A 16491-nucleotide genomic window follows, 5' to 3' on the forward strand; every position below is an offset into this window, starting at 1 on the left:
TCTTGATTTTGATAAGAGTCAAAAATCTAAAAACTGAAGGAGATTTTAGATCTTTCAGCCTAGGAAGTCCTTGGTCTAGGTTAGGGTTTTTCAACTCAGCTCTATCGATATTTTAGGCCAGATAATTCTTTCTTGTGGGAGGCTGTCATAAGCACTGTAGAATATTTAGCAGAATCCCTGCCTCTACTAGATGCCAAAAGACTCTCAGTTACAACAGCCAATGTCTTCAGACATTGCCAAATGTCCCCTGATGGGCAAAATCACCCCTAATTGTACATGGTCTTGGTTATGAGTCTGTTCTTAAACCAACAAAATACCCCTGTTTAGCAGACAGTGGGTATGCATAAAAGAAGAGTGGGCTACATAATAAAGAACAGAGAATATACCTGAAAATCTAGAGCAACATAACATAAGAACATTTTAGGTATTTTATTTTTTCCTAGAAAGAGGGTGAAGAATAAAAAACTCATCTGAATCCCCTTGGGGATTACCATAATATGAAGACATAATTCCTCCAAAGGTACCCGCAAGATTTCAGGAACAGAATAGTCCATAAAACCTTCAAATCTGAAAAATAAAATAATACTCAATACATATTATCAGAAATCTTACAGTCCAAATTATGAGTGTATTAAGTTTCTAGTGCTATTACCATACCTTTCTCTTGTGTACATTCGGAAGCAGAAACCATCTCTGACTCTCCCGGCTCTCCCCTGGCGCTGCAGAGCACTAGCTTTACTGACAAATGTCTCAACTAAAGAACTCATTTGACTGCTTTCATGGTACCTAAAGAAATGTTTTAGGGGAGAATATGTAGATAACTGACTTAAATAAAAATCTAAAAAGCTGGGAATAGTCGACTCAAAATTTAATTGAACATAGGCTAAAAAAAGTGCATTAGTATTGTGGACTAACACTTCCTAAACCAGGGGTTCTTAACCTTTTTTGTTCCATGGACCTCTCTGTCAGTCAGGTGAATGTAGATATCTCAGAATGTAGAAGCAGATAGTTTTATGACACTCAACACTGGCAAGTCTTAAAATTAAATTTTAGGATTATTCAAAATTACATTTTACAATTTTCCTGTAACTTCAATACCTGATAACCTAACATGGTTCAACATATGTTCAAACTGCCATTTTCGGCAAACATTTAGAAATTCGAGTTTTCCCACACCATCATAAAACCATGTGCACCATCCTTACCAACCTTTTAGCAGGCAATTATCCAATGCACTCAGAACATGCTACATCAAAATAGAAATCATACTAAGTCCACACTATACTGTGTATTATTTAATAAATATGTCACACTGCACCAAAATGTCCCAAAACTGTTTTTAAATTCATGAAATAAAATTACAAAGGAAATCAGTTACATATATTAAAATAGTTACTAAAATAAAAAACACATAATACTATACATATGTACTTTTCAACACAGTAAATAATAATCCAATACATCAAAAATATAAGGAAGTTAGATTTATATTGTATTTAAAGACACGTCAATGTGCAAACTGTTGTCGTTTATCTTAAATAAGAACATTAAACTATGGTGTAGTATTTGACAAGCCAACACGTATATCATGTTGGACATCTAACTGAGCTGAATTTTTTCAATTCAAGCTCATGGACCCCCTGAAATCTTTCCGTGCACCCCTGGTTAAGAATCCCTGTCCTAACCGTGTTCTATAGTTAAATAATTTAGCAAATATTCCATACTAAATCTCTTTATATTATCAAATTAAAATGCTTCCTTTAAAGATACAATTCAAAGAATTAAGGGCTTGTTTTCTATTGCACAGTCATATGCTTTTCTAAATATTGCTAAGTTTTCTATTATTAGGGGTATTGTATATAGATTACAATACACTACTAAACACGTTCCCTCCTACTGAATCAATTTAAACATTAAAATGACAAGCATTTATAATCTTTTTGTTGAAGGTTCAGTTAAGGGTATATATTATTTACCAGTTCTTGTGGTAGGTACTTGCAATTATGAAATTTCCATTTTCTCCTTTTATATATGTGGAAACTGATATTCTCAAGATTACAGAGCAGATATTTAAATCTAAGTCTGACCTCAAAATCCACGACATTTTCTATAATCCCACAAATAATGCTTTTGTTAAATAATTTATTTTATAAACTCATTTGTTCCTTTATTGAAATTTTCCTCAGATAACACTTTTCTAAAAGTAGGAATACACTGACATTACCTATGGGAAAACCCATGACATGAAATTCTGACATTTAACTCTTAGACATTTAAAAGTTTCCTACAGTTTCTCCAAAACTGTTTGCTTTGGGCAAGATTATGATATTTGGGATTTTCCTATATGATTCTGTTATTTCTCCTAAGAATTCAAGAGCTCTAAACCCTTTTAGGTTACAAATGTTTTGATGTGGAAAATTCAAACTTACTTATTTTCTTTTGTTCTTCCAGTATCAATTACAAATACAACATCTGGTATAGTAATACCTGTCTCTGCAATATTTGTTGCTAAAACAATCTGAAAATAAATAAAAAGTCAAAATATTAAGATAACTTTCAGCAGTATGCCATAATTTAAATTTCTTTAGATAGTTGAGATTTTTAAAAAGTGTATTTCAATTTTACCTATAAAAATTCACAATTTTTGTTGTATAATTTTAACTAACTCGATTCAGAGATCTCAGCTTGCTAATTAGACCAAAGTTACAGATTTTTATTCTAATAAAAATACCTTTCTCCTAATTCTAGTCAGTCACCTTAGAAATGACTTAAGTAGAACTGAAAACTGGGTCAGAGAATGGAGACAACTCTTCACAATTGCTGGGAGAAAGTAGCACATCAAACAGAGAGAAGTGGGTGCTTTCATGGTTCTGCTACTTATTAGCTTCGTGACTTTGAGCAAGTCACTCTGGGCCTCAGTTACCTAAACGTAAATTAGGAGGTACAAATAGATGATTTTTCAGTTCTAAAATTCTTAATGCTGGGAAACGGACTTTGGCCCAGTGGTTAGGGCGTCCGTCTACCATATGGGAGGTCCGCGGTTCAAACCCCGGGCCTCCTTGACCTGTGTGGAGCTGGCCATGCACAGCGCTGATGCGCGCAAGGAGTGCCGTGCCACGCAAGGGTGTCCCCCGCGTGGGGGAGCCCCACGCGCAAGGAGTGCGCCCGTGAGGAGAGCTGCCCAGCGTGAAAAGAAAGAGCAGCCTGCCCAGGAATGGCGCCGCCCACACTTCCCGTGCGGCTGACGACAACAGAAGCGGACAAAGAAACAAGACGCAGCAAATAGACATCAAGAACAGACAACCAGGGGAGGGGGGGAAATTAAATAAATAAATAAATCTTTAAAAAAAAAATAAAATAAAATTCTTAATGCTTAATGGTGATGTCTGCATAATACAACCTGCTGCATTATTTTTTCTATTGTGTCCTGGGAGGTAAAACATTTAAGAAGTTCTAGGTCAAATTCAATTTGCATTACTTTATATTAACTGTATATTTCAATATTGAATGCTTGCTTTTCTCATTCATTTATCCTAAGAAACAGAACTCAAATTAAATAAGCGCTGGATGGGACCAATGCAATAATTTTACTTCAGTAGCTTTCAAATTTTTGTTGTTAAGAGATGGAACTCTTCTTCAAACAAAAATCTAAGCTGTGTTAGATCAGAACACAGCTTCAGAACCCCAGGAGTTCCTATGAGTACAGTTAGAATGCCATCAGTTTATTCCAATCCCTATTAAAGGTGAGAAAAGTGCTGCCAAAGGCCACAAAAGACGGCAGCCACTTAAAGACAAGAACCCAGGCCTCCTGCATTATAGTCTAGGCTTTTTTTCTGGGAGTTCTGTGTTTTCCACAGTTCCTATATTAGGCACTTTTTTCTTCTGAGAAAGGGTCCAAAATCTGGGATATTCTGCCAGAGCATCTCTTTGTTCAGAATTCTGAAGAAAGAAGACAATACTGAGATACTTTCCTAACCCCATGATCTAAGTATTGCAAAAATAATCAGGGATGAGTACCCTAGAGAACAAAAAAATATACTTCCAAGATTGGAAGAGCTCCCAGTATCCAAGATGCTCTCCTTGGGAAAAGTAGTGTTCCTCCCTGCCCTTTCCCCCAAGCAATATTCATGCCTTAATTTTTAACTACTACTTCCCTAAAAATATCTTTTCCCTTTAGCAGCACATAATATAAATATTCAAATACTTGAATTTTAATACATTGGGTTCTGCAGGTACTATAGTGCACTTAATAACTCACTTTGAGGATAAAAAGTCATAAATCTTGTGAAATATTCTCAGGTGGATTGCATATAAATTTGCTGTACTGAATTTTACCTTCCTGACTCCTGGAGGAGGAAGTGTGAATGCTGCGGCTTGATCTTGAGTTGAAAGAATAGAATGCAGAGCTATCACTTTATATCTGAAAGTTAAAATCATAGTTCTTAGCAAGAGTTTCTCTTTAGAAGACACTGCAAAGAATAACAAAATTTATTTGCAAATAGGAAGCAACTTTGAAATTTTTTACTATGAAAAATTTTCAACACAAAAATTCAGAGAATGGTCCAATGAGCTACCATAAACGTACACACTCACCATACAGAAAACATATGAATAAACTATACGGAATATAGAGTTTAAACAATTTTGAAAAATTCTGATGTCAAAGTGATAACCATGACAGCAGTAACAAACTATACCCAAACATATAATAAACAGTCAATTTAATATGTATAAATGATAAACTGCAACCTTGGGGGGGAGGGTGTTACACCAGTCAGGGGGTTGGGAGAGGGGATTCACCATCTTATTCTTAACCATAGGAATCCCTCTGCTCAATCATATTAAGAAAATAAAACATATACAGAAATAGTATTTAAAAACTTTCAGTAGATAACATGCTATAATAAAAATGTTAAAACAACAATAACAAAAAACTTGGTTTACCATAACCAATTTTAACTAAACGTAAGAAGTCTTCCAAAATTTTGATTGAGAATTTTTTTTTGTATTTTTCAAGCATTTTAATGTAGCAAGTGGTTTTTCTATTTTGAAATCACTGTGAATATAATGAAGATATGTAATTACCGTTCAGAATAAAATCTTCTGTCAGTTGATAGGAAATCATACAACTGTTGAATATGAGCAAGGCCTGGTAAAAAGATCAATACTGCTCCTTCGATATTTCTAAATTGAGGACTTCTATCTGAAATTAAAAAAAACAATTATTCAAAATAAGGAAAGTAGAGAATAGCATATAAAATGTTAATAAAACATCTCTAGTTAGAAGCAAAGTTTTACCAAAATAAATGGAAACATTTTAGGAGTAGAAATATACCTAAATATGCAAGAAGTTCCAAAATGAGATCTAGGTTGATTTTATGAGGATTCATGTAAAGAATAGCATGCTGGGTGCGGCTGCTATACTTCTGGTAAAATGGATTTAAGTCAGCATTTGCTCCAGTCTGAACTGGAATGTATTCCTAAAAGAAACACAACCAGAGAAAACTGAACAAAAATATTAAGCATTTTTATAAGGCAAAGAAGGAAAAATGAGGTATTTGCATTCATTCAAACCTATTTTTCTATTGTTACCATTAATAGTTATGTTAAATTTAGTAAGAGTACAACTTTTATCACTGGAAAAAGTATTATAAAATTTTACATATTTCCTATCATTTAAATTCATCTAGCCCTTATGCATAACAAAATTTTAAACCTGGGATGTACATATTAAATAAAGAAGAACTGAAGAAAAACATAATCCTAATGCATCAAATCTGTGGCAAATGGAAAGCAGCCAGGCCAAGAGAGGTTACAATAACTTTAATAAGTAGTTTATACCAGCCTCATTTTTTCTAGATTCTATTTTGGCTACTGGCTTCCAATCACATCTCTTCTTAAACATGTACAGTTTTCTTTTCTTTTTTTTTTTAAAGATTTATTTATTTCTTTACTCCCCCCACTCCCCCCCCCGCCCCCGTTGTCTGTTCTCTGTGTCCACTTGCTGCATCTTGTTTCTTTGTCCGCTTCTGTTGTTGTCAGCCTCAAGGGAAGTGTGGGTGGCGCCATTCCTGGGCAGGCTGCACTTTCTTTCGCACTGGGCGGCTCTCCTTACGGGTGCACTCCTTGTGCGTGGGGCTCCCCTACGCGGGGGACACCCCTGCGTGGTGCGGCATCCTTATGCGCATCAGCATTGCTCATGGGCCAGCTTCACACGGGTCAAGGAGGCCCGGGGTTTGAACCGCGGACCTCCCATGTGGTAGACGGACACCCTAATCACTGGGCCAAGTCCATTTCCCTTTTTTTAGTTTCTAAACTAGACTTCCTTTAGTTTCTGGAGTTCTAGGGAAATTTTTCAGTTTTTACTTTCTTGGTTTATTCTGCTAAGTTAAAAGATAAACTAATTTAACTTTGTACCCATTAGATTCACATGCCTGAAATATAACTGAAATATCACAGATACAATGATGGCTATGCAGGGTAACACAACTTTTTTGATATTTCTAAAAACACGTAATATAGACAGACTTCCTAGGAAGAACTGTGCTTATCCCAGACAGCCTTATTGTGGAGGTTAGGTGGGCCTCTGTTGGGACAGAAGCTATGAAAAAGCTAGATTCTGGGCCTGCCCTATCCTGATCACGTATAGTGTTGCAACAAAATCCTTATAAATTTACTCAATTATTGATCATCACTGTGAAATTGCTATATAAAAGCTGCTTCTTACTTATACGGTCTTTGATTCTGTATTTGTGTCTATGTGGCTCAGGACAGTGTTAAGAGGACAACTAAAATATCATAAACCAAAGACTATGGTACTATGAAGCAAAGATTAAATGACCTTTAAATATTACTCATAATCTTACTTATTCCTCTTCTACTAAGTTATGCCTGAATTCACTGTGCCAGCCATATGATTAAAAAAAAAGAGTCTCAAATCAACCGATGAACTTTATTGCATCTTTAAAATATCAAATAGGTCCGCCATCTTGTTTCCAGAGCTAGAAAACTCTTAGATAGTCTTATTCATTAGGCTGCTTAACTGTTTCTTTTTCAGAGTCAGAGATGCCTCCCCCAAATTTTCTAATATTCCTGTTTTTAACTCTTGTGGCTTACTGAATCAAAGCAAATGAATTTGATACAAGTTCAATGCCATTTCCTTCAAGAACTAACTCATCATTCTGGGCAAGCAATGCCTGGCCTCATCTGAACCCTGCATATATATTTTTCACCTAAGAAATTTAGGATTTCAACAAGAGACACACCCTCCTGAAAAAGACAATGATGGGGAAGTGAGCACACACCTCATCTTATAACAAAAGCTCAGTGTAAAACACTTGATTACGTACATGACTATAGACAGTACGAACTGTAGTCAGTTCCTTTCTATTTCCCCACCATGTGTCAATGTGAAGCCTCTTCTTTTTGTTTCCCAGGAGACCGAGCTGTACAATGAGGTGACTGAAGTCCCATGTAAGGTTCCTTTGGGGCCCCCTTCATAATAATTGTGCATCCCTTCAGTGTGATGTCGACATTTTCTGGAAATGTCAACAGTCTGGCTGCTGGGAATGGTCTGCATTCCTCTTGTAGATTGGGCAAGGAAAGAGCCATGTGATTTTAAAACTATGATGGTATGTTATGCCTGGTTATCATTGAGATCTTTAAAAAAAAATTTTTTTTTTACCTGATACTTGTTTATTCCTCCTGCTTTGCTTGTAACATTAATGGTTATTTCTTCTTCTTCCTCTAGAAATTTCTGACAATATTCTGAGTCCTTCTCCAGTACAAAGCCAGTTTCTTCTATTATATCTTCAAGATGAAAAACCTATATAGATGAAGCCATATAACTGGGTGAACTCAACTTGGTTTCAGTAAATATCATTTTAAAGAGATCAAGGAGATTATCACCTTTTGAATGTCACAAAGCACTAATTTAGAATAATATGAAAGTGTTTTTTTCCAGCATTATTTGGGGATGAAGAACTTGGTTGATATAGATGAGTCCGTTCCTAAAAGTCTCAGAAAAAATTACATCATGGTGCCCATTTTTATATGTGAAGATGGATTAAAAGAGCAGTGTTCATCAGCTGAATCAATGGGTAAACATTAAGAATAGAATAGGAAGAAAGGAGGCTTCAGAAAAGAACAATCCTAAACTTGAGGAGTAGATGAAAAGGGATTTCCTTGTTGCCAGGCAGCCACTTCCACTGGATACAGTGATTATGATAGGCAAAAGTAGTTTATTTTCTATAGTCCTCAGGTTTGTCTTTCAGCAGAACAAACCTACCTCACCTACATTCAGTCAAGGAAGGTGGCACCAGCCATCAGAATCCTAAGATGTCTCCAGGTCCTTTCCTGACTTGTAGTAGTAGTTCTGGACTCAGACCACAAAAGGACAATTTTGGGGCAAAACTCCGTGATGGGAATACAGTTTCTGTTTACATAAAGAAAACGTACCTCGACAGGATAACTCCTTCCTGAAATTCTGAGAATAGGGCAGTGTGTAAAATATGTAGAAAACTTTTCACTGTCCACAGTGGCACTCATCAAAATCAAGTGCAGATCAGAACGTTTTTGTAAAATCTCTTTTAAGATAATCAGTAGGAAGTCTGACTGTACACTTCTTTCATGAACCTAGTATAAAGAGAATTGAAAAATTAATCATAAAGTCTACTAAGAAGCTTAAACAATCTACTATTGTACTAATAGTATACTACTACTCAAACCCACTAAAAGTTAATCAATATTTAAGTATAATCAGACCTTTAAATATAAAACAGACCTTTTGGAAATAAAACAGACTATTTGGAAATAAAGTCACCCTCTAAGATTGAAGCCAGTAAAAATTAGCATATAATGGGCAAGATTAGCCATAATAGTAGGACCCTACACTTGGGGATGATCTGCAAGTATGTGGCTGATAATATTAGGGTATCTCCCAAATTTCACTTAGAAGCAAGCTGTGATGCCTAAATCACTGCCACTGCTTAAAATTGTACTGTTGCTATTACTACAAGATAGATGATTTATCCATTGTGTAGAAAAAGGGGAGTTGGTGAGTAGGAAGCTGACAGGGTCAGAAAAAAGTAAGTTATGTTGTTCCAACACATGTATTTTAGGGAAAAGCACTGTAAACCTGGTATAAAACACAGACATGGTTAACTGTTGGAATTTTGTAAATATTTGCTGAAGGAATGAGTCTTTCTTCCTATTTTCTGTGTTCTGACTTATTTACATTGCATTTTATTTTATAACAGTTTAAAGCAGCATACAAAGATAAAGTAAATGAAAATAACGTAACTTAGAAATGGGTTTAATCATTCATCCTCTTGGAAGGGAGGCAATAGTGGTTAAGGGTTTAGGCTGGGAATCAATTGCTTGGCCACTTACAGGTATGACTTTAGGCAAGTTATTTAAACCTCTTTCTATTTTTTCCTCTATAAAAAAAGGGAATACAAATAATGCTAATTTATAGGGTTATTGTGACAATCAAATGAAATAATACAAAGTCTTTAGAATAGAACCTTACAAATAGTAAGCTCTCAGCATTGTGCTAGACGCTAGTGATTAAATGACCAAACGGTTTTCTTCATTTCAGAATTTACAGCCTAATAAGAAGTATAAACTGGGATGGTTTGGGAATATATCTGAAGGATAGCTAACCCAGGTTATCAGGAAGGCTTCTAAGAGAAATTGCCATCAATGGTGAGAATTCGAAGATTAGTTTGAAAAAGAAAAAAAGGAGGAGGTAGAAACAGGATGAGAAATGGAGAAAAAGTGTTCTGGTCAAGGGACACAAGTGCAAAACTATGGTGGAAATTTTGATCACAGTATATTTCAGGAACTGGAAAAAAATGAAGGCTTGAGCATGATGGGACAGGGAATGGCAAGAGATAAAACTGAATAGATAGTAATTTGCTCAGGAAAGGCCTTGTAGACCATATTAAAAAACTGAGACAATACCCCAATGAGCCAAGTCAGTGATTCAAATATTTTAAAAGCAGGGCAATCATGTGGTCTGACTTTGTTTTAAAAAAGATAACTCCAGCTACAATGTGAAGAATGTAGTATATGAGAACAAAACAGAAAGTAGGTACTTTAATTATAAGCTTTAGTAGTAATTAAAGAGATAATGGTGGCCTGTACAAAAACAATACCAGTAAATACAGAGAAAAGAAAATGAATTTGAGAAAGGTAGAATGAACAGTACTAGGTGACTGGATTTAGAGGGTGTAGGATAGAATAATATTGGAATTTTTTACTGTGGGGGTTTTGCCAAGTGATTGTGGAGGTCATTCACTGAAATTTTGAAGCAAGGAGGAGGAGCAAATCATAAGGAATGAAATGGGAGGGGAAATTGTGAGTTTTAGAAATGCTGACTTTAAATTACTAAAACTAAAGGTTTTTAGAAGGCAACTGGATTTTCAAATCTTAAGCTTGGCAGAGAGATGTCCTGATGGGAGACACAGATTTGGGAAGATTCACAAAATAAGTGGTCATTTATGTAGATATGGATTTTTTAAAAAAAGGAAAATATAAGGATAGAGCATAAAATAAAATTTTATTTTATTTTATTTTATTTTTTTTAAAGATTTATTTTTATTTATTTAATTCCCCTCCCCTCCCCCGGTTGTCTGTTTTCTGTGTCTTTTTGCTGCGTCTTGTTTCTTTGTCCGCTTCTGTTGTCATCAGCGGCACGAGAGTGTGGGCGGCGCCATTCCTCGGCAGGCTGCTCCCTCCTTCGCGCTGGGCGGCTCTCCTTATGGGTGCACTCCTTGCGCGTGGGGCTCCCCTACGCGGGGGACACCCCTGTGTGGCACGGCACTCCTTGCGCGCATCAGCGCTGCGCATGGGCCAGCTCCACACGGGTCAAGGAGGCCCAGGGTTTGAACCGCGGACCTCCCATGTGGTAGACGGACGCCCTAACCACTGGGCCAAAGTCCGTTTCCCAAAATAAAATTTTATATCAGGGAAAATTAAAAAAATATTTTCTACATAAGATACATATAGAAAAGCTATATATATTTTCTTGAAAAATTATGTACAAATCACTTCACAAATACCAGACTACATGCCATTTTAAATAATTTTGAAGTGAAGCTTTTTGCATAATTCAATACATTTGTACTTTCAAATTAGATTCAAGTTGGGATATATCTAAAGAGAAAATGACATATGGCTAAAGATTACTTATTTTTTGTAAGAATTAGAAAAGATCCTTCAAAAAGTAAATGTAGCAGCTGATGAGACAGTGTAGTGGGAAGAGTAGTTTGAACCACAAGCTGTAGAACTGACTGGCTGTGTGACCTTGGGCAAGTTATTTGACCATCCTGTGTCTCAGTTTCCTAAACTTTAAAACAGAGATAATAATATCTACTTTACTGGGTTGCTGGGAAAATTAAATGAATTAATATAAACAAAGTGCTTTGAAAAGCATCTAGCATACAGCAAATATTATATAGTACTTATTAAATACATTTATAATGAGGCATTTGTTAGAAGAAATCAAATAAATTACTATATGTAAACTATATGGCATTTAATAAGCACCAAGAATAAATTAACTAGCATTAGAAGTAACTCTGTTTTATACAAAAAATTTAAAAACCTATCTAGACACAGCTAAAGAATCCACTCACCTCATCTACAATAACATGAGACACATTAGTTAGAAGACCATCTTCTTGAAGTTTTCTTAGTAAAACCCCTGTTGTACAATAGAGCAATCTGGTAGAGTCACTAGATCGAGAGTCCATCCGGATCTGATACCCACACAAGGAATTCTGAAGGGAGAACACAAGACTGAGATTAGTTTCTCACAAGTGATCTGTAAACCAAACTCTTATCTATTTGCTTTTTTTGGTGTGTGCTGAAACCCAGGATCGAACCAGCAAACCTAAAAAAGGTGAAGTACAGGTCCTAATTTCCCTGATATCTGGGGCGGAATAAATCTATATAGTGCAATTTATTATCAAAATTAATTCCTCATGGTTTCAATTACATAAAACTGTACAATTTGTTTTTGTAGTTTTAAACAAGGAAAAGCTTTCTACTTTTTAAGGTGTTGAGAAAGAAAGCGGTTCACCTCTTCAAGCCTAATTAACATCATTATGAAAACATTAATAAATGCTGAATTAATTTATTAAATCATCTTGGATTAAAATATTGAGGTACCCAGAAACAGAATTTTAAAACAGCTCCTACAGTTTGGTCTATTCTCCTATCAAAATCTCATGAGACTTGCTATCATTAAAAAGCAGCTGCTAGGGAAACAGATTTGGCTCAACTGATAGAGCATTCTGCCTACTACATGGGAGGTCCAGGGTTCAAATCCAAGGCCTCCTGACCAGTGTGGTGAGCTGGCCCATGCGCAGTGCTGATGTGTGCAAGGAGTGCCATGCCACACGGGGTGACCCCTGCGTAGGGGAGCCCCACATGCAAGGACTGCACCCCAGAAGGAGAGCTACCCCATGTGAAAAAAGTGCAGCCTGCCCAGGAGTGGTGCTGCACACACAGAGAGCTGATGCAGCGAGATGACACAACAACAACAAAAAGAGACACAGATTCCCAGTTCTGCCAACAAGAATACAAGCGGACACAGAAGCAAACACAGGGAATGGACACAGAGAGCAAACAAGTGGGGGAGGGGAAGGGGAGAGAAATGAAAAAATGAAATCTTAAAAAAAAAAAAAGGGCAGCTGCTAGTAGACCAGTGCTTCCTAATAGGAATCTGGAAGCCAGTTCTATTTCTATCACAATTTCTTACTCCTTTAGTCATTACTTTGTGTACATGTCTGTCGTCATCTTTTACATCACTTCCTTACATGTGTCTTTGTATATTCCTGTATTTGCTGACAGAAATCCAAAAAATTTGCTAAATAAAAACTATTTAATGAAGGATACCCTCTTAAGATAGAGACAAAAATATTAAGTACCATCTCCAGAATGAATAATTCCAATTTTAATTAAGCTGAATTACATGTACTGGGAATTTATCATATTTGGTTTTAACCAATCTTAAATCATTTCCATACTACGTAGTCACTCTGGCTGAAGTTTGGCCAGTTTTGTGTACACTTGCATGGCAAATGCTTGACAATAGATACTTAAGCATTTTTTCCGTTAAAAAAAAATACAGGATTTGAAAAAATCTAGCATTTTCCTCTATATTGTTTTTCCTCATACTCTTTGAAAAGAACTACTGAAAATCTTTCATAGATATATTCCGACCAGCTTACTATGTAACATATTTGGGTATTTGGTTATTAAGTAAATATATTTTTTTCTTTTATATGAGACATTTTTTTTTTAGGATTTATTTTGTCCCTCTCCAACCCTGGTATTTGTGCTGTCTGCTCTCTCTGTCTGCTCATCTTCTATTTAGGACGCACTGGGAACTGAATCTGGGACGTCTCATGTGGGAAAGAGGTGCTCAGTTGCTTGAGACCCTCCGCTCTCTGCTTTGGTGTGTCTTTAATTGTCTTTTCTATTTGTATCTCCTTGTTGCATCATCTTGTTTCATCTGCTTGCTGCCCCTGCCTGTTGCACCAGCTTGCTGTTTGGCTCATCTCCAGAAGGTACCAGGAACTGAACCCGTGATTCCCCCATGTGGTAGGTGGGAGTGATCTGCTTCCCTATATGAGAATTTTAATGACAGAATTGCTGATAATCCTTTTCATATGAAAGACAATGGTTTAATACCACATCTTTCAAATAAAACATTTGAAGGGTTCCTAAAATGTGCTATTGAACAACCAGTAACAGTCAAAACTGTTATGGGACAAATTCCAATTAGATCCCCAAAGCAAGGAAGAGTAATGTCACCATTCACTGAGGTAGAGTTGAACAGTATCTTACCCTTCCTCCAGGTCCATTATCACAGCCTAATTCTTCACACACCCTTGTGGCTAAACTCACCGCTGAGATTCTTCGGGGCTGGGTACAGACAATGTTACATTTACTTGTGCCCCATTCATTTAGAAGCAAATCTTCCAGAAGGAAATGTGGTACTTGAGTACTTTTACCACTCCCTGTCTCACCTGCTACAACCACTACCCTGTGCCTTTTAAGAGTTTCAACAATCAAATTCCGGTGTTTGAACACAGGTAACTGTTGCCTTTCCTTTAGAAGTCTCTGGTACTTAGGTGTGCTTTGCAACTTTCTAAAGAGGTTTCTAACAGGTTCCAAATCTTCTGCACTTGCTGATTCCAAGGACAGTGCAGAAAAATCCTCATCAGAAACTAAATTTTCCCAAGATTCCTCTTCAAAATTTTCTTTCTTGTTTTCAGAATGCTGTTGTTGCTGTTGTTGCTGCTGTTTCACTTTATTCAGAAGTTTGGCAATAAAAAGATCACGTGGTTTATTGGTTTCCATTTTACTTAGTTCTTCCTTTTTCTTTTCTGCATCACTCCACTCCAGCCAAACATCTCGGTAAGTGGGAGGAAGTAACTGATGAACTGACTGTAAAGGGAAGAAAAATAGCAGCACATTATTTTCACTACTACTGGATATCAAAATATAAATTAGAATAGCTAACCTCCACTTTAGCTTGCTAGCAGCGTGACCTTGGGCAAATAACCTCTCAGTGCCTCAGTTTCTGTGATTGTTAAAAGAGGGATAATAAAAGTACTTTCCTCATAGGCATACTGTGAGGTTAAATATATTAATACATGTAAAGTGCTTACTCCTGAAACATAATAAACTACTGAATAATCTAATGTTACAGGTCAAAGTGTTTTAAATGAACTATACTAGATTGAATTGAATTATTGTAATTCTGTACTATAAAGAACCCACAATTACCTCTCTGACATTGATAGTCATTTCTACCCAGCAACCTCAGTTTTTGACCTCTTACTTTGCAAAATGAAGGAAACGAAAACATTAAGAATTTTTACTAGTAAAAACTGGAAAAAAACTGTTTGGAGGTCTACTTAATTAGTGTCTAACAGTTTCAATGGTTCTAATTTACCATAAAGAAGGTCATATAGGACACATTATTATAAAGGGGAAAGGTTGGCAATCCAAATTAAAAACAAAACAAAACAAAACAAAACAAAACAAAAGGAACATTATATTCTCTTAAAGAACTTCCTTCAGGAATCCTTTATCTATCTTTCCTTAAACTAGAAGCTTATAGTTTAATATAACCTAAAATTGAAAACTGGAGTCAATATTAATGATCTTTTTTTTTTAAGCTGGAAAGATAATATAACATTAAAGGAAAACCAACTGTTTAAAAATCCTCCTTAATTCAACCACCCTAACACAACTATTTTTAATCTATAAATTAATCTAGTGTGAAAAGTTGGACCAATCCAAGTTTCTTTCAGACTTCTGGTCTAACAAGCAGAGAAAGACTGAGCTATGTTTAGGGGTAAGAGGAAGCCAAAATTATGAGTGAGCAGAACCCATGATTAATCAGAAGAAGCAGTCAGTAAAGAGAAAACTGGCAAACATAACCATAATTAAATACTACCTTCTGCAGATACAGGTTTATATTGCTGATGTATATTAGGCCCATTACTCTACAAATGGTTTTTAAAGCATCCAGTTGTAAAAAGTCCCACCTGCCCTTTCACTAAACGATAAAGAGCTAAAGTAGCTCCCAGGTGCTGAGCTTGCATGCCATCCTCTGTTAAGATTGTAGGACATACTACCAGAACATCATCTTCAGACTTGATTACCCTCACCCTACAAAGAAGAAGGAAAAAAATACTTAATGACATTGATGAATTATAAAGTGTCAGAGTCGCAATGATGGAATCTAGTTATTTAATATTTCTATGGAAGGCACTGTACTAGATAATGACTTATAAACACTATCAACCTGAGATATTGAATTAGAGAGCTTGCTAAATATTTACCTAATTTACAGGAAACAAAAAGATTTTATTATCTTACATTTTTCTAAACCTTCATGCAATTATATAGAAAAACATACCTACATTTCCAGTATCTACCTACTGGCACTTTTTCAAAGGAAGGATTTGGACTCTTGGGGAGATTCTTTCTGACCCAATCAATCAGAAATTGTTTGGGAGATTTTCCAGTCCAGCTTCGAGCAGTATAGTCAAAATTTCTTACATCATGAAGTTCTTTCTTTTTATCTAAAATGACAAAGATTGGTTCTTTAAAAATGGTATTATAGTAATATAAAATTTTTAAGTGATTCAAATACTTCACTTCTTGGAAAAGCACTTTCCTGTGATACTGTGTGGTGAATTATTTAGGATACTCTGCTTATAATGTCCAGTATGCTACAAGATGCCATTTCTCTGCTTAACACCTGTACCATGACCATGACCAAAACAGACCACCACACAACCATGATGACTTCCTGTGAGGAGCAAAATAAGTCGAAATTCCATATTACTGCCTAAAAGCCCTCCATGGTCCATCTCTGCCCAGCTCTTGGCATTCTTTCCTCATGCATACTATGCTGTAGCCTCCTTACCCATCAGTCAACTCCTCAAATGCTCTAAGTCTGCC

General features: G+C 36.0%; 1 protein-coding gene across 4 annotated transcripts in view; it reads right to left on the reverse strand.

The window, feature by feature from the left end:
* Positions 1-16491, reverse strand: part of DHX29 (DExH-box helicase 29) — a 63138-nt gene that overhangs the window by 15247 nt on the left and 31400 nt on the right. For 3 of the 4 annotated variants that reach the window (XM_058309073.2, XM_058309079.1, XM_058309084.2), the window contains 12 exons: positions 15944-16109; positions 15570-15693; positions 13858-14460; positions 11640-11783; positions 8458-8634; positions 7685-7825; positions 5336-5480; positions 5086-5203; positions 4336-4420; positions 2430-2518; positions 658-786; positions 492-567 (listed from right to left, as the gene is read on the reverse strand). In XM_058309073.2, coding sequence (XP_058165056.1) covers positions 492-567; positions 658-786; positions 2430-2518; positions 4336-4420; positions 5086-5203; positions 5336-5480; positions 7685-7825; positions 8458-8634; positions 11640-11783; positions 13858-14460; positions 15570-15693; positions 15944-16109 — 1997 coding nt within the window. The remainder of the gene's footprint in view (positions 1-491; positions 568-657; positions 787-2429; positions 2519-4335; positions 4421-5085; positions 5204-5335; positions 5481-7684; positions 7826-8457; positions 8635-11639; positions 11784-13857; positions 14461-15569; positions 15694-15943; positions 16110-16491) is intronic. The other variant, XM_058309076.2, reaches the window with a different exon arrangement.

This window comes from Dasypus novemcinctus, chromosome 2 (genome assembly GCF_030445035.2).
Source record: "Dasypus novemcinctus isolate mDasNov1 chromosome 2, mDasNov1.1.hap2, whole genome shotgun sequence".
Lineage (NCBI taxonomy): Eukaryota > Metazoa > Chordata > Mammalia > Cingulata > Dasypodidae > Dasypus > Dasypus novemcinctus.